Source organism: Camelus ferus, chromosome 8 (assembly GCF_009834535.1).
Source record: "Camelus ferus isolate YT-003-E chromosome 8, BCGSAC_Cfer_1.0, whole genome shotgun sequence".
Taxonomy (NCBI): domain Eukaryota; kingdom Metazoa; phylum Chordata; class Mammalia; order Artiodactyla; family Camelidae; genus Camelus; species Camelus ferus.
In genome coordinates, this window is record NC_045703.1 from 24,583,084 (window position 1) to 24,599,821 (window position 16,738).

A 16,738-nucleotide genomic window follows, 5' to 3' on the forward strand; every position below is an offset into this window, starting at 1 on the left:
ACTATGCAAGAAAAATATGAATATTTATAAAATTCTTATTAAAGTAGACGAGTACATGCCCTTGAAAAATTAAATGTAGTAAAAAAAAAAAGAGGCTTTTGTAATTTTCTATTTAATCTACTCAACAATTAGAAAGGAGATCTTCACATTTATTACTCATTCATCCTACAGAGCAAATATTTTACTTTCAACATAGCAACAAACAAATCATTGTAAAAATATTTTCCACAGAATTTTAATAAAGCAGTCAAACTGGATGGACATGAGAAAGGAAAAGGACTCCAAGCAGAGAAAAACAAGTTTATTGTTAGAAACTTTTAAGACATTATTAGGCCTTTCTTCTTTTCTTTTCTTTTTTTTTAATTTGAGTGTGTGAGATGAAAAAGAAGGGTGGAGTCTTGCATATTTTTTTTAATCAAGCACAATTTCCTAAAATCACTCAAGATCAATTTCTTGCATGTTCTTTGACTAAATCCTAACTTTGTTCAACCCTGCAGGGAACATAATTAACTACCCCCAAGGGAAAAACATGGAGTTGAGAGAAGCAAATGAACAGGAAATGAAGAAAGACAACTTAGTAGAAATAACTTAGCAGAAACAGATCTTTGCAAATGGGAAATAATTCAAGTTTAGGCTTAATCATATTAAAGTAAAATTGAGGAATTTACCAAAGAAGAAGACTATGCACACGTGGTGGCAGTAAGTATGAGAAGTCTCTGTACCTTCCTTTCAATTTTGTTGTGAACCTAAAACTGCTCTAAAAAAAAAAGGCTTTTCAAAAAAATAAATTAATAATAGCAATAACATATTAACACTAAGTAGGGCTTACCCCAGGAACAAAAGAAAGCCTTGGTATTAGGATATATTTTCATTTAATTCATAAAATAAAGATTTAAGCAAGAAAAAAAAGTATTATATCTACAGTAGATAAAAAGCTATTTGACAACACTGAAAACCTATTCTTGATTAAAAGTAAAATGACTCAGTAAAACAGAACCAAACCTACATTTGTTGAACCTGATAAAGTAGATATCAGACTCAAAGACAACATACAATAAAGAAACACTAGAAGCATTCTCACTCAAATCAGGAACAAGTCAAGGATCCCAATAACTATTACTACAATTTAAAATTGTACTTACGTGTAACTGAATTAGACAAGACAAAAATTAACATATGAAAAAAACTAAAGAATAAAACTATGTCAATTTACACTTACTATGACTGAACACCCAGAAAATCAAAGAGAATCAACTGAAAAATTATTACAAACAATGACAAAATGCAGTAAGAGAGTTCAATGAAAATGCAAAGGCCTACAATAGCCAAACAACTTCAAAGAAGAAGTACAAAGCTGGAAGATTAATTCTATCTGATTTCAAGATTTATTATAAATAAAAGTAATCAAGACAATATAGTACTACCTCAAAGACAGACAACTAAATCAAAAGCATAGAAGACAGCATCTAGCAGTAGACCTAGACATGCATCACAACTTATTTTTTATAAAGATGCAAAAGAAATTCAATGAAAAAAAAAACCATCTCTTCAATACCTGGTGCGGAAACAACTGGATATCCATATGCAAAACAAACAAACGATAACCTATCAACAGACTAAAACAATGCAAATGTCTATGACTATGGAAGAGTTAAATAAATTATGGTACACTGATAAGATGGAAATCTGTGCATCTACAAAAAAAAAAATACTGAAGGCAATCCATATGTACCAATACTGAGGCCAGGGGACTCAAATTGTTAACTTAAAAAAAAAAAAGGCAAAGTACAGAAAAGGGTGTTAAGAATCACCTCTTGTTGTAGTAACCTATAATGAAAAAGAATATGAAAATGAATATATGTATGTATATGTATGACTGAACGATTATGCTGTACACCAGAAATTGATACAACATTAAAAACTGACTATACTTAAATAAAAAAAAAAATAAATAAAAAACAAATTGCCTTTTGGGTTAAGAGTGGTAAGAATATAAATAAATGTATTTGCTTACACGTACATAAAGAAATGGTTGATAACTCTTCTGAGAAGATGATACATAGAAAACTATCTACTGTCTGACTTTAAAATTTTGTTAACCATATTTAATCGATTCAAACAATTCTTTTTTAATTAGCCTTCAAATGGTAAATGCAAATAAAATTATAATTTAAGAAATTGCTACTTGTTATTACATTTAGGATGCTGCATTCTAACATCTATGCATGTATATTAAGTTAAAAATTGAACAACTCATTATCCCTTCACTACTATGACAGATCAAATTAGACAAAATGAAGAGCTTGTTTAAAGAGCTATGTTAATAAAGTCCTAAAATCAAAGTTATCTTCAAGATTTTATAGACAGAAATGAAATTCTATTATTTTCTACCAAAAAGTGCATTTTCATGGTTGTAGATTTTATTTAAAACTATATAAAAACTAGCCTTCTTCTAAATCAATGAAGCCAAAACACTCCCTTACACCATACACAAAAATAAACTCAAAATGGATCAAAGACTTAAACATAAGACAAGATACAATACACCTCCTAGAAGAAAATATAGGCAAAACATTATCTGACATACATCTCAAAAATGTCCTCCTAGGGCAGTCTACACAAGCAATAGAAATAAAAGCAAGAATAAACAAGTGAGACCTAATGAAACTTACAAGCTTCTGCACAGCAAAGGAAACCAGAAATAAAACAAGAAGAAAACCTACGGAATGGGAGAAAATTTTTGCAAATTAAACTGACAAAGGCTTGATCTCCAGAATATATAAGCAGCTCAAATGACTTAATAAGAAAAAACCAAACAACCCAATCCAAAAATGGGCAGAAGACCTAAACAAGCAATTCTCCAAGGAAGAAATACAAATGATCAATAGGCACATAAAAAAATGTTCAATATCACTAATTATCAGAGAAATGCAAATCAAAACTACAATGAGGTATCACCTCACACCAGTCAGAATGGCCGTCATTCAAAAGTCCACAAATGACAAATGCTGGAGAGGCTGTGGAGAAAAGAGAACCCTCCTACACTGCCGGTGGGAATGCAGTTTGGTGCAGCCACTGTGGAAAACAGTATGGAGATTCCTCAAAAGACTAGGAATAGACTTACCATATGACCCAGGAATCCTGCTCCAAGGCATATATCCAGAAGGAGCCCTACTTCAAAAAGTTACCTGCACCCCAATGTTCATAGCAGCACTACTTACAATAGCCAAGACATGGAAACAGCCTAACTGTCCATCAACAGATGACTGGATAAAGAAGATGTGGTATATTTATACAATGGAATACTATTCAGCCATAAAAAACGACAACATAATGCCATTTGCAGCAACATGGATGTTCCTGGAGAATGTCATTCTAAGTGAAGTAAGCCAGAAAGAGAAAGAAAAACACCATATGAGATTGCTCATATGAGGAATCTTAAAAAATAAATAAATACACAAATAAATACAAAACAGAAACAGACTCATAGACATAGAATACAAACTTGTGGTTGCCAAGGGGACGGGGGGTGGGAAGGGACAGAATGGGATTTCAAAATTTATAAATACTGACAGGCACATGTAGAATAGATAAACAAGATTATACTATATAGCACAGGGAAATATATACAAGACCTTGTGGTAGCTCACAGCGGAAAAAAAAGTGACAATGAATATATGTATGTTCATGTATAACTGAAAAATTGTGCTCTACACTGGAATTTAACACAACATTGTAAAATGACTATAACTCAATAAAAAAATGTTTAAAAAATTAACTGGAAAAAAAAAACTAGCCTTCTTCATAAAAATGATACATACTTCCCTAACAAATGTTTTATCATTTGTAATATCACTATTTCACAACTCCCATTGGCAAAGATAAACATAATAAGGTTGCAGGACTCAAGTTTTATCTTTCTTTAGTTTTTTTCATACATTAATCTCTACAGCAACAACCTGTCAAGTGTAGCTGCTATTCTATAACTGGTGTTACCATGTCTTACCCTTTAGACCGTCTCTGCAATACAATGTGCTTCCCCCTCTGTATTCTACAGCTTTATACTTTGGGAAGAGAAATTGAAAACAAAAAATAAGGGTAAAAAGTGAAAAGGTGGGAAAAGGGAATCTATATTTACAATTCCAAATATTAGAACTGCTTAAAAAAAAAGAATATCCAATGATGATTTCAAAGGGGGGATTATATAAGCATAAAGGAAAAAAAGTAAGAGCATCACGTTTTTCTAGTGAAAGACTACATGAAGAGTTGCTCTACATAACCACTTTAACTCCCTTAAGGACAGTTTTCTAAGCATTTCTAAGTAGCACTGAGTTAAACTAATAAAACTATACCAAGATACAGTTTCTTAAATGCTGAACTTTGAATTATGACAACACAAGCTGTCAAATTCATTTTTTTTAAAACAAATGCAAACTGAAACAATTTGGCTTCTCCCCAACGTTGACACTGTATAATAATTTAGAAAATATTTCTATGAGAGTACATAGCTCCAATAGCAGATTTCCACTAAGGGTGTAGCCCATTTTAAGTATTAACATTATCCTCACCCCACCGACTGGGCAGGGCAGAGGAGTGCACAGGCTCTTGTAGGCACCCCTGTAATATTCCTGCTGCCAAAACAAACACAAAAGGCAAACAGTGAACTGTGGGAAGACCATGGCACCAGTCGCATGCCAAGAAGGCATTTATGCAAAATATTAAAGAAAGTAGAAGGATAACTTGGTAGACAAAAAAAGATAGGCATTCAACAGTGCTGAGATTACTGCTAAAATTATATCCAAGAGCTAATACCAAATTGAGTGGACTTGAGCAGAAGCAGTTAAAATACAACAAAAACTTACATCATCTAACATGTGAGATTATACTAGAAAAAAGTTTAAAACTTTTGTAATTGTTTATGTTGCTTTATCTCCTGTATTATTCAATCATAACCACCCCTCCTCCAAAACATAATAATTCCATGGTGGTACATCTTTACTGTCAAATACAATGCAGCAGTTAAAAAATGGTAGCAAATCTCTTTGCAGGACATGGAAATATCTCCAAGTCATATTGTTAAGTGAAATAGTAAGTCCCATACTAAATAATAATATTTAGCATGATGCATTTTAAGTGTCAAAACAACAAAGATAAATAAAAGACCTTCCATGTATATGTATGTGTGTGTATATATATATGTAAATTAATTGTTTAAATAAGACTATGTACCAAACACTATTGACCTTTAGAAGGCCTAATAGGTGATTTTCACTCTATATAATTCTATATTGTTTACAGCTTTTTAAAAAACATAATATGAACCAACAGCCATGAATCAAAAACTATTATGAGAAATAAGAAAGCAACCCAGTTTATGTTTCCACCACTAAGAATCTTACTAAAATAAAACAGATAAACAAGGACCTAACGTATAATACAGGGAACTATATTCAATATCTTGTAATAACCTATAATGGAAAAGAATCTGAAAAAGAATATATATACACACACATATATACACATATACATACATATATACACTCATCTATATACATACACATATACACACATGTGTGTTTACACACACACATACAAAAATCACTTTGCTGTACTACCTGAAACTAACACAACATTGTAAATCAACTATACTTCAATTAAAAAAAAAAAGCCTTACTAAAGAGCAGATCAGGGAATTATTCATATTTGTCCAAAATAGCACTATATTCAATTCAAGTAATTTCTGGAAAAACCAAGACAAGAGGGCAGCAAAATGTCATTCATAATCCTTTTGCAAGCTGAATTCTGATACATTATGAAGTGCTAATTAGAAAACTTTACCTTTCTTGAAGCATGGATGTCAAAAAATGGCTTATTTCTGACGCTAAATGGTTCCTGTGTTTTGTCAATGAGCCCCGACTTCATTTTTTCATGTCGAGGATTTATTATTTCTCGTTCTATACACTGTAGACGAATATTAAAATCACAATCTCCAACCGGCTGTGCCTGAATTAAACAAAACAATTATTTAAATTTCAACACTAAAAACTATTTTCTCAGCGTAATTATCAAAGCTGTCACACTGTACATAGCAGTCTATGTAAATAGCATCTTTTGGAGCTGCCCAGTACAAAGCCTGCACAACCACACATGCCAGCCCTGATAACTGATCCAAAGTTTTCACATCTGAATTAAAGTGTTAATATATTCGCTAATCATTTTTATTATTTTTATGAATTAGTAATCCTCTAATGAAAACTAAAATCCAGGGGGGTAGGTATAGCTCAGTAGTGGTAGAGTGCATGTATAGCATGCACAAGGTCCTAGGTTCAGTCCCCAGTACCTCCAGTAAAAAAAAAAAACAACTAAACCCTAAGATTCATGTAGTTCAGGCAAGTACAAGGAAACAATACACAAAAATAAGCAACAAAGTCACCTATGATATTTTTTGTTGTTTAAAGTGTTAACACTTCACAGGCATCAAGAAGCAGAAGATATCTATTAGACAAATACATTCTCAAACTCCGAAAACTAATATAGAACAAGGTTTATGTAATATATTTAATTACACAGTTATAGAGAAAGTTCTCTTCTCCCCCATATGTATATATACAGTATATACATTATGATATACATATACAGCATATATATGGTTTGAACCATGACATAAAAAGCACATGTATGCTTTTGTATGAGTTGAGGGTAGGGGCTTGCCCTCTCCCAATAGTATATACAAATATAGCTATAACACATCATCTGGGTGACATTAATGGTCCAGGTTAGCAGCTTCACCTCAATAGCATATCAAGTAACCTCTTCTTTACCCTACAACTGGATACCCTTCCATGTATTTTCCCCATCTTTTCTGTCTTCTTCCTCTTCTCTAATCTATATTACTCAACCCAACATTTACCCAACCTAATGTTTACAAAGGGGTGGTAACATTTGCTTAATCTGTGAACAATAAATATGCCTCAAGGATGACTTTTTCTCAGCTTTGGAAGCATGACAATTTTGATATTTGGCAAAGAATAAAGAGCAAGACAAAGTGAGCAAAAGCTCGGTATGAGGCAGAAAATGTTCCCTTTACATAAAGACATACAACTGTTTGTAAAGGGTATTTATCGAGGAAATGCTAGTTAGTAAATAACCACACAGTCCATGCACAATCTTTTCCATGTCACCTATGTCATTAACAAGGTTGAAAACCTAAAATGTGAGGCTTATTTATTAGATGAATTCAGACCCCTATAAAATTAAAGTGAAACAAGAAAGCCCTCTTATTTTTTTTTTAAGAAATAAAATTAAAAGTCTAGTAACTGTTTAAAAATAGGTAAGTAATCTAAATTCCCTCCTGGATACTTTCCACATTAAAATATACATAAACTCACCAAAACAAGAATAGATTGAAAGTAAGTTCACCTTCACATCTCTGCTGCCTATCATAAAGGAAGTTCCTGAGAGATAGGTGTTGAATCACTGAGAACAGACTACAGGAAGCACTCAGTAACTACTGATGAACAGGCCTCCCTGTTTTGAGTTCTTTCTCACTTCAAAACACTATCTACGCTACCAGTGGAGTTCTTCAAAACAATAAAGGTATGATCATATCATCACCATAACTAAAACCCTTCAATAGTGTCCTATTATGTACAGAACTAAGTTAAAATGCCTTGTTCAAGTAATCTGGCTGCCTACCCACCAATCCATTCTCATTTCCTGCTATGTCTCACATCTCACCACACATCAAGTACACTAACAACCATCCAACATTCCTGACCTCTAAGACTCAATCCTTCAAAATTAATTTGTGTCACTTCCTTTGTCTGCAATTCCATGTTTCAATGACTCAACTATACCCACGGTAAGCTGGAAAACTCTCTAGTACCTCTCATATATTTCTGTATCTCTCATATATCTTTGATACTATACTGAAAGTACTATTATAACTATTTCTTTACATTCACATTCTCATTCATAAGACCAGTGGTCTGCAATTTTCTTTTGATTTTGTATCCAATCTAAACACATATCCTAACAATTGTATATAATACATGCATATTAATTTTAATAAATTGCATACATGTACAACTCTATAATGTTATAAAGCAGACAAAAATTAAATAATAGATTAAGAATAAACAGAAGTTCTCCTATTTTCTTCCTAAATCCCAGTGAACTGTTGTGGAACTGTTGTCCTTCTTTGGAGGTCAATCAACTAAATTATGAACTCCCTGAAGGCAAGAAATTATGTCCTACTCATCTGTGTATACTCAATACCTAGAATAATACTTGACACATAAAAAAATTATCAGTGAAATTCTTGCTGGACAAAATAATAAATTAAGGAACTTAAAAGTTTTAAACTACCATTTCAAAAAAAATTTTCTAATAGTGACCTTGACTTGGTGATTCAAAATAAACAAAGTAGTTAACTATCAATGAAAGCTCCATAGTAAATTTAAAAATTAAATTACATGACACTTTCAATTACAAATATACTTTAACATCAGAAAAAAATGTGACCTGGGAGGAGGGAATAGCTCAAGTGATAGAGCGCATGCTTACACACATGGTCCTGGGTTCAATCCCCAGAACTTCCTCAAAAAAAATAAGTAAGAAACCTAATGATCTCCTCTCCCAAAAAAGTAAATTAAAAAAATTAAAAAGAAAAAAATGTGACTTTAACGTCAATGAAATATGGTAGCAGGCACTCAATAAATACTTATTGAATGAATCATTGTAGACCTAGAGATAAGCATAAATGAATCATTTTTACAGCAATATGTTGATGAATTTCCTAAAGAAGACACAAAAGCACAAACTTTAGGATCTAGTGAGTTTGATTTTACTAAAATGAAAAACAACTGTGCATCAACAGATAATAATTTGGAAAAGATATTGTTTGCCAGATACATAACTAAGGAAGGATTAGAATCCAGAAAAGAAAGCTATTAGCAGATTACTTGGATCTGCAATTAAATCACAAAAGAAAAATCCAAACAAGTTCATAAACATGAAATATGCTTAACTTCATTAGTAGTCACGGAAAAGCAAATTAAAACAATCCAACTGGCAAAAAATTTTAAGTCTGATAATACCAACTGTGGTAAAGTGGCACAACTACTTCTGAGGGAAATTTAGCAACACAGCAAAATAGCTGAAGTTGCCAGTTTAATCAGAATCCTCATGATGTAGAGATGAGGAACTGAACTTTTTAAAACATTTCCCAGGTGATCACTTCCCAGGAATGAGGACTGTCCTAGAGAAACTTGGACACATATGCACAACAAAAAGTATATAAAATTGTTCTAGGGGCATGGGTATAGCTCAGTGGTAGAGCACATACTTAGTATACACAAGGTCTTGGGTTCAATCTCCAGTACCTCCACTAAAAAGAAAAAGAAAGAAAGGAAAAAAAAGAAAAAAGTTGCTCCATACAATAATAGTATAACAGCAGCAAAATATGGAAACCCAAATATCCATCAAAGGGAAAAAAGATAAATTCTGTAAATTTATACAATGTAATATTCAATAGTAATTACAGTGAATGAACTAAACACATGTATTAACACAAATAAATCTCAACAAAATCAGGTGTAGCAAATGTTAGGTACCATAGTATAGTACAACGATATATATATAATCTGGAAACCTTGCAAAAGAAGATCACATATTTTTCATAGATCTACACCTAGCTGGTAAAGATATTAAAAACATTCCTGGGAATAACAAACACCAAATTCAGGGTAGAAGCTGCTTCTGGATAAAGGGTCAAGAATAGGATAAGAGAGGTGTGCACAAGAAATTTCTACTGAATCTGCAGTGACCTATTTCTTATTAAAAAGACAGTGGAGTAAAAATGACACACTGTTAAACTTCAACAAATCTGGAAGTCAGCACATGAGTATTCCTTATGTTATTCTCTATATTTTTTGTGTATGCTAAAATTTTTCATATTTTTTTAAAGAATTAGAAAACTGTTGTCTAAGACAAAGTTCCCAGGCTGAGATGTGAGCTTGCACTGAACAGTATTAAAGTAGAGCTCATTATGAAGAGGCAAAGGAGACAGCGCGCCCCCCTTCTCAAAGAAACAAGGCCACCCCACCCTTTATGTCTCGTTACAAGCCAATGAACATTATTCCAGATCTGTGATAAAGAATAAGTCAATTCTGGAATGCACTGCTTTTGGGGAATATAGTTCCCACAAAGAGAACAAAATTAAAATTTGATGGTTTCTGACCTTGAGTTTCTTAAATTCGAAACTCTGAAATATAACAAAAAAATGAGATATGTACATGGAAAGTATCCAGTAAAAAGTAATCTGGATTAATGCAATCCTGAATGTTAATACTGCAATTTAAAATGTATATCCCCAAAAAGAGATTTTTTTTAAAATTTTGTTATAAATTTTCAAAACCTTAAAATTTAACACTTCTAATCCCAGAAATCTTAACTGCTTTCAGTCTGTTTGAATACTAAGTAACTGTGTAGTTTGAATAACATATGTCTAGAGGAACGATTATATCTTTTCATGGATATACATACAATATTGAAAAAACTTCCTGCATTTATTTACAGAAGCCATCTTGTACTGTCGAAATAATTTAGACATTTATACTATAATTAAACATTAACAGGCAGACTCTTGGTGAGTCTAAAATTGTAGGAAAGGGTAGAGAATATAATTCCTATTTTTTATATCTATTTACAACAGGCAAGTTTATATCCTGTTTTTAAGTTTCCTGCTTGTACTCATTAATAACATATTTGTACCTCCATGTTATACTGTCAACACTCATGGTTTTTGGGTCTTTTTTAAGTGATAAACAGTAATAAAATCTTGAGACTTTTTTTAATTGAGTACAGGATAACTAACACAGAGAATTTTTCCATTTTACAAAATGGTGTATTATTTTATCACAATTTAACTGTTTTTCTTTACTCACTTGAGGTTCCTAAAGAATCCAAAGACAAAGAAATGTGCAAAATATTAGGCAATAAAGAGAAAAGAAAAGGAGATGTAAAAGTATCAAGTAACTTGAAAGAGTCATCATTTTTCTTTCCTACTATTTCTAAGGCAGTAACACTTTTTATTTGTTAAAAACCAATTACCTTGGTGACAATTTTTATTTTATAAGTCATAAAAGGTACTTACATTGAATTTAATTATGTCATATATCAAGTATCTAGGAACGGCCTGTCCATTTACTCTGTCAATAATCATTTCCTTGAAAGAGAAAAGAGGGTAAGTTTATTCATACGTTGATAGCAATTTCTTTAGCATGATTAAAATATAACATTCATACAGAAAGCACATAAATTGTAAATATACAACTTGATGAAATTTCAAAGTAAACATACCCACATTCAGATCAAATCAACAGACTGTCAGCACCCCCAAAAATCCCCATCATGAATTTATTCTCTATGGCGATAAAATCATACCATAATATCTCCTTATTTTTTTTATATTTGAATTACTATGATACATTTTATGTTTGAATTACTAAGCAACTATCAGGATGAAGGGACTACAGTTTTTAAATTCCAAGTATCAGGAACATTTTAAAAATTAATTTTGTTAAATCATTATTGCTTCAAGTTTTGTTATATGCCAATTGCTTTAATTATAAAATCCATAGGTATAAACGGTGCCCTTATTATAGATAAAACTCCCACGTGACCCACATGGTCTTTCTTAGTTCCCTATCACTCTACTACAAACAAAGGGAACAGGACAAGAGAGTATGATATATCACAGCCATTAAGTGAAAAAAAACTTAAATTCTGCACTCTGACAGAAAAGAGATAAAGGACACTAAAGGATGATTACATATAAAACGTATTATTTTATAAAATTTTAATTCTTAATAATAGGTTTATACCTAAAATTATTTTTCTTTCCTCATATTCTTCCTAGAAAACCAAGCAGTATTCTGTTAACCAGTTTCATGACAGAATATCCATACATAACCATCTAAAATTACAAAGAACACACTGATTTAGGACAAATAATTTAATAGTTAAGAAACTATTACCCATGGATTTCTTTCTCAAACATATATTCATTAAGCTATAGACATTTATTTATGGTTATCATCTTGAATCCAACACATGATATAAATCACTTGTTATTTTAAACTGTTTACTGACGCAAACTCAGTGGTTATTCTTGTCTTCATTTTCCCCCCTCTTCTGATGAAGAGTAATTAAAATAGCAGAACACTCTTTCTGCCTGAAATAAAGGCTAAAGGACTCCATACTGAATTGGAGAAATAATCTGAGCACTATTGGAGTAAAGTATGGCTTCCAACTAGCTGAAGAAAACAATCACCCAAAGAGAACAGACCCCAGAGATTCTAACAAAGACCCCATACCTAGGCTGCATTCTTCCCAACAACCTCCTCACCACAATGTCTCCCTTCCCTACAGCTGCCACTATCACCCTAGGTTACAGAAAAAAAGTAGGTAAACATAAACTACCTAAGTCTAAAATTTAGTTAAGAAAACTGGACTGCAGTATTGGTGGGACTATAAAATGGGACAACCACTATGGGAGAAGTACAATAGTTCTCTCAAAAAAAACAACAATAAAACTACCACAGGACCCAGTAATCCCACTTCTAGGTATATAGCCAAAAGAATTAAAATCAATATCCTGAAGAGATATTTGTACAGCCATGTTGATAGCAGCATTATTCCAATAGCTAAGAGGTAGAAGCAACCCAAATGTCCATCAACAGATAAATGGATAAATAAATATGGCATACACATATAGCAGACTATTACTCAACCTTGAAAAGGAAGGAAATCTATCACGTGCTGTAACATGGATAAACCTTGAGGACATTATACTAAGTGAAATAAGCCAGTAACAAAAAGACAAGTACTATATGATTTCAGTTACATGAGGTATCTACAGTAGTTAAATTCAAAGAAATAGAAACTAGAATGGTGGTTGCCACAGGCTAGGGGTAGTGGGGAGCTGTTTAACTGGTATAGAGTTTAAGTTTTACAGAACAAAAAAGTTCCAGAGATCTCCTGCACAACAATGTGCATATAGTTACCACTGGACTGTATCCCTAAAATTGGTTAAGATAGTAAGTTTTATGTTATGTAGTTTTTACCACACTTACAAATAAAAATTAAAAATAAATAAATAAAATCTAGTTAAGAAGTGTAAAACACATTTTCTCTTCTGACCAAACTGGAGAAACAGGACCTAGATTTACCCTCCTGCCTGAAACAACCAAAGATGTGGACAAAATACATGAAGAAATCATCTTCAAGGTACTGGACATCCAGCAACAAAGGACAGTAACCCCTGCAAGACAGTAAATGAACTATATGAGCCCTACAATTGTCCCAGCTTATTGGTCGAGGAGAGTTTCCAGGCTTCAATGCAGGTAGGGGGATCTCAGTAGTCCCTGTAGAGCCAGTCTCCCTGAATTGAGAACACAAAACAGATTGTCTGGGGGGACCAATGAGGAAGGAGTTTTCAGTACAGAGTATGAGAGAGGGGGAGAAAGGGTGAGGAAGGGAGGAAGGAAGAGAGAGAGAGAGGGAGGGAAGGAGGGAAGGGGAAGGAGAGAGAGAGAGAGGGAGAGAGAGGGAGGGAGGGAGGGGGGAGGGAGAGAGAGAGAGAGAGAGAGAGAGAGAGAGAGAGAGAGAGAGAGAGAGAGAGAGGGGTGGCTGCCCAGAGAAAGAACTCCAGAGATCTGCAGATAGACCCCCGTGAATATTCAGCAGAGTATGCATATAAGGAAGCCATTTAGGGCCAGGCAAAGAAGCACCCTCAAAATCTTAGAAAGACCCAAGAAGGTTGGCAACAATGCCTGTTCCCACTAGCCAGATTAGAAACTCTCATAACTCACAGGGCACTGAGTACTTAGAAAGCTCTTGTTTCAGTAGTGGAGAGTAATTATCCCTAGACTAAAGACTGCTCTAGTCCATCCAGTAAATCTTTAAAACAAGACTCAAAAGCTGCAAGTAAATTAACTGCATGTCAGAACAAAGATCAAAAATATTAATAGAAATACAAAAATATCAAGCCCTCAACAAGGTAAAATTCAAAATGTCTGGCATCCAATCAAAAATTATCAGGTATGTAAAGAGGCAAAAATATACAACCTATAAAGAGGAGAAAAATCAATCAAAATAGGCCTAAACCTGTGAGAGATGTTAGAGACAGCAGCCAAGAATATGAGGATGGCTTATTATAACAGTATTCCATACATTCAAAAAGGTAAGTAAGGGCAAAGAAGACATAAAAAAGGCTAAAAATGAATTTCCAGAGGTGAAAAATACCATGGTTGAGATGAACAGCAATTTAGACACTGCAGAAGAAAATATCAGTGAACTTGAAGACAAAGGAATAGAAACTATCCAAAAAGAAACACAGAAAGGTTGTTTTGTTTTAATGAAAACATTAGTAATTAAATCTTCAAAGGGAGGAAGGGTAGAAATGCACAAAAAAAGGTCTACTTTTGATGAAAATTGTACACCCACATTTAAAAGATGCTCAACAAACCCTAAGCATAAGAAACCTGAAGAAAACTACACCAAGGCACATCAATTGTCTATCCCTCAGGAACTTGTCAGAAATTCTTCCACCATCTTTTGGCACCAAATATTGCTATGGAGAAACCTGAAGCTTAAATCCTTCATTATGGGCCCTCCCCCAACAAAGAAAAGAAAGAAAAAAAAATTCCTGCATGCTTGACTTTCCTATCCTCTGTACTTTTCTATATTCCATTCCCTTTGGTTGAAGTCCACAGGCATCCAGTGTTCTGCCTATCTATCCAGTATTTCCTGAACCCAAACCATAATACACATTCTTAATTCCTGCAGAAGTTAAGTACATAGTCCCTATCTTCAAGGGACTTTGTTGCAGGAAGAGAGGAAAATATGTAAGTAGCTAGGTCCAAGGAAAAGTTATAGTTTTAATGATAGATGGCCATATATATATAGAATGACCATGTAGCTTATTGTCTAAACCAGGATACTTTTAAGAGTGAAATAGATTACTATTAATAACTGTACTAAGACAAAGTATACACCTATACTATTCCAGCCAAATAAGGACATATGGAATAAACTTATGGAGAAGGAATAGCTATTTCCACTTGAAGAGTAAGAGAAAGGTTTGAAAATAAGGTGAATGATCCATTAGTTGAATCCTGGAAAACATGGTAGATATTTTCTAGGATTGTGGATGAGCCAAATGGTATTAAAAAGGCATGAAAAAAGTGGTAAGCTGTCCAAAGCTCAGTATAGGTGGAATTTATGGTTCAAGGGCTCACAGTCAAAGATGATGCTAAAGACTTACACATGGCCCATAGCAGGGAGGGATAAATTACGAATTTGGGATTAACAGATACATGCTACTATATATAAAATAGATAAACAACAAGGACCTACTGTATAGCACAGGGAACTTTATTCAATAGCTTGTAATAACATATAGTAGAAAAGATCCAAAAAAGAATGTGTATATGTGTGTGTGTGTGCAAAACTGAATCACTTTGCTCTATGCCTGAAACATTGCACAGTAACAAAGGAAGGAAGGAGGGAAGGAAGGAAGACAGAGAGACTGACTTAGGCATGACCCACCCAGGATATAAGGAATATTATGCTGAGTAGTCTTTCATGCTTTGGACAATGGAGAACCACTGAAGGGTTTTTAATAAGAGGAAGTAATTAACTGCCCTCTGGAAAACCTGTGGGCCTTCAAAGCTCATCTCAAAGGTAGTTCATTCCTTGAAATCCTTTCAGATAAGGCCCACTTGATTCTAATTATCATAGTCCATCTGGGTGATCACATGTTGCAGAATTAGCAATGATGGTTACACAAGTTTGTGAATACTAAAAAACACTGAATTAGTCACCTTAAAATGGTGAATTATATTTCAATTTTTTAAATAAGATCAAAATTAAAAAACCCTAAAATCAGTTCTTCAGATTGAAAGGAAATGATGGAATTGCAGATATACAGCATATACTGAATGTCAGCTATGTACATGTTGATTATATGCATTCTATAAATGTATGTGCAACAAAATGACTAAAAGGAAATACATCAAAATGTTAAAATGTAATCTCTTCTTGACATCTGTATTTTATAACATACAGGCTTTCTAAAATTTCAACAATAAGCATGCATATTCCTTTAAAAAAATTAATAGTTGAAAAGACATGACATTTTTCCAAAATTTCTGCTATTAACTTTAATGATTAACTGTTATATCCTCCTTTTAGCCTCAGTGTGAAATTGATTGAATTTTCACTAATTTGTTCCAAGTGAATAAATGCCGTATTTCTTAACTCCTATCTTCCACATTTTGTGGGTCAAAAAACATAATTTAGAGAGCAAAACAAAAGCTTCAATGCTCACATCTGACAGCCAGACAATTAGGTAGTTTGAGTTATTCTTGGATTTGGAATTTTACAAAAACAATTTGCAAATGAAAATGTAGAAGAAACAGGAAACTACAGAGAACTGTTTTAATTAACTAACTGAAAAAACAGATATGGCAACTATAATTCTGGTCCAAGTAAACTGACATCATGAATCATATTGCTATTTTAAAACCTCTTAAGAGTCTATTATGTTGCTCTCAGTTATCCAGGTTTGGGGTGAAAATAATAGTATTGCTAAGTGAAATCTGCAGATGGTTAAATATCTTATTTTTAAGCATTATTTCCTACCTGGAATGCCCTCAGCCCAGGTCCAACAAAA

General features: G+C 33.1%; 1 protein-coding gene across 1 annotated transcript in view; it reads right to left on the bottom strand.

The window, feature by feature from the left end:
* Nucleotides 1-16,738, bottom strand: part of RNGTT (RNA guanylyltransferase and 5'-phosphatase) — a 183,860-nt gene that overhangs the window by 114,736 nt on the left and 52,386 nt on the right. The window contains exons 8-9 of the mRNA XM_032484877.1: nucleotides 11,156-11,227; nucleotides 5,839-6,003 (exon numbers count right to left, since the gene is read on the bottom strand). Coding sequence (XP_032340768.1) covers nucleotides 5,839-6,003; nucleotides 11,156-11,227 — 237 coding nt within the window. The remainder of the gene's footprint in view (nucleotides 1-5,838; nucleotides 6,004-11,155; nucleotides 11,228-16,738) is intronic.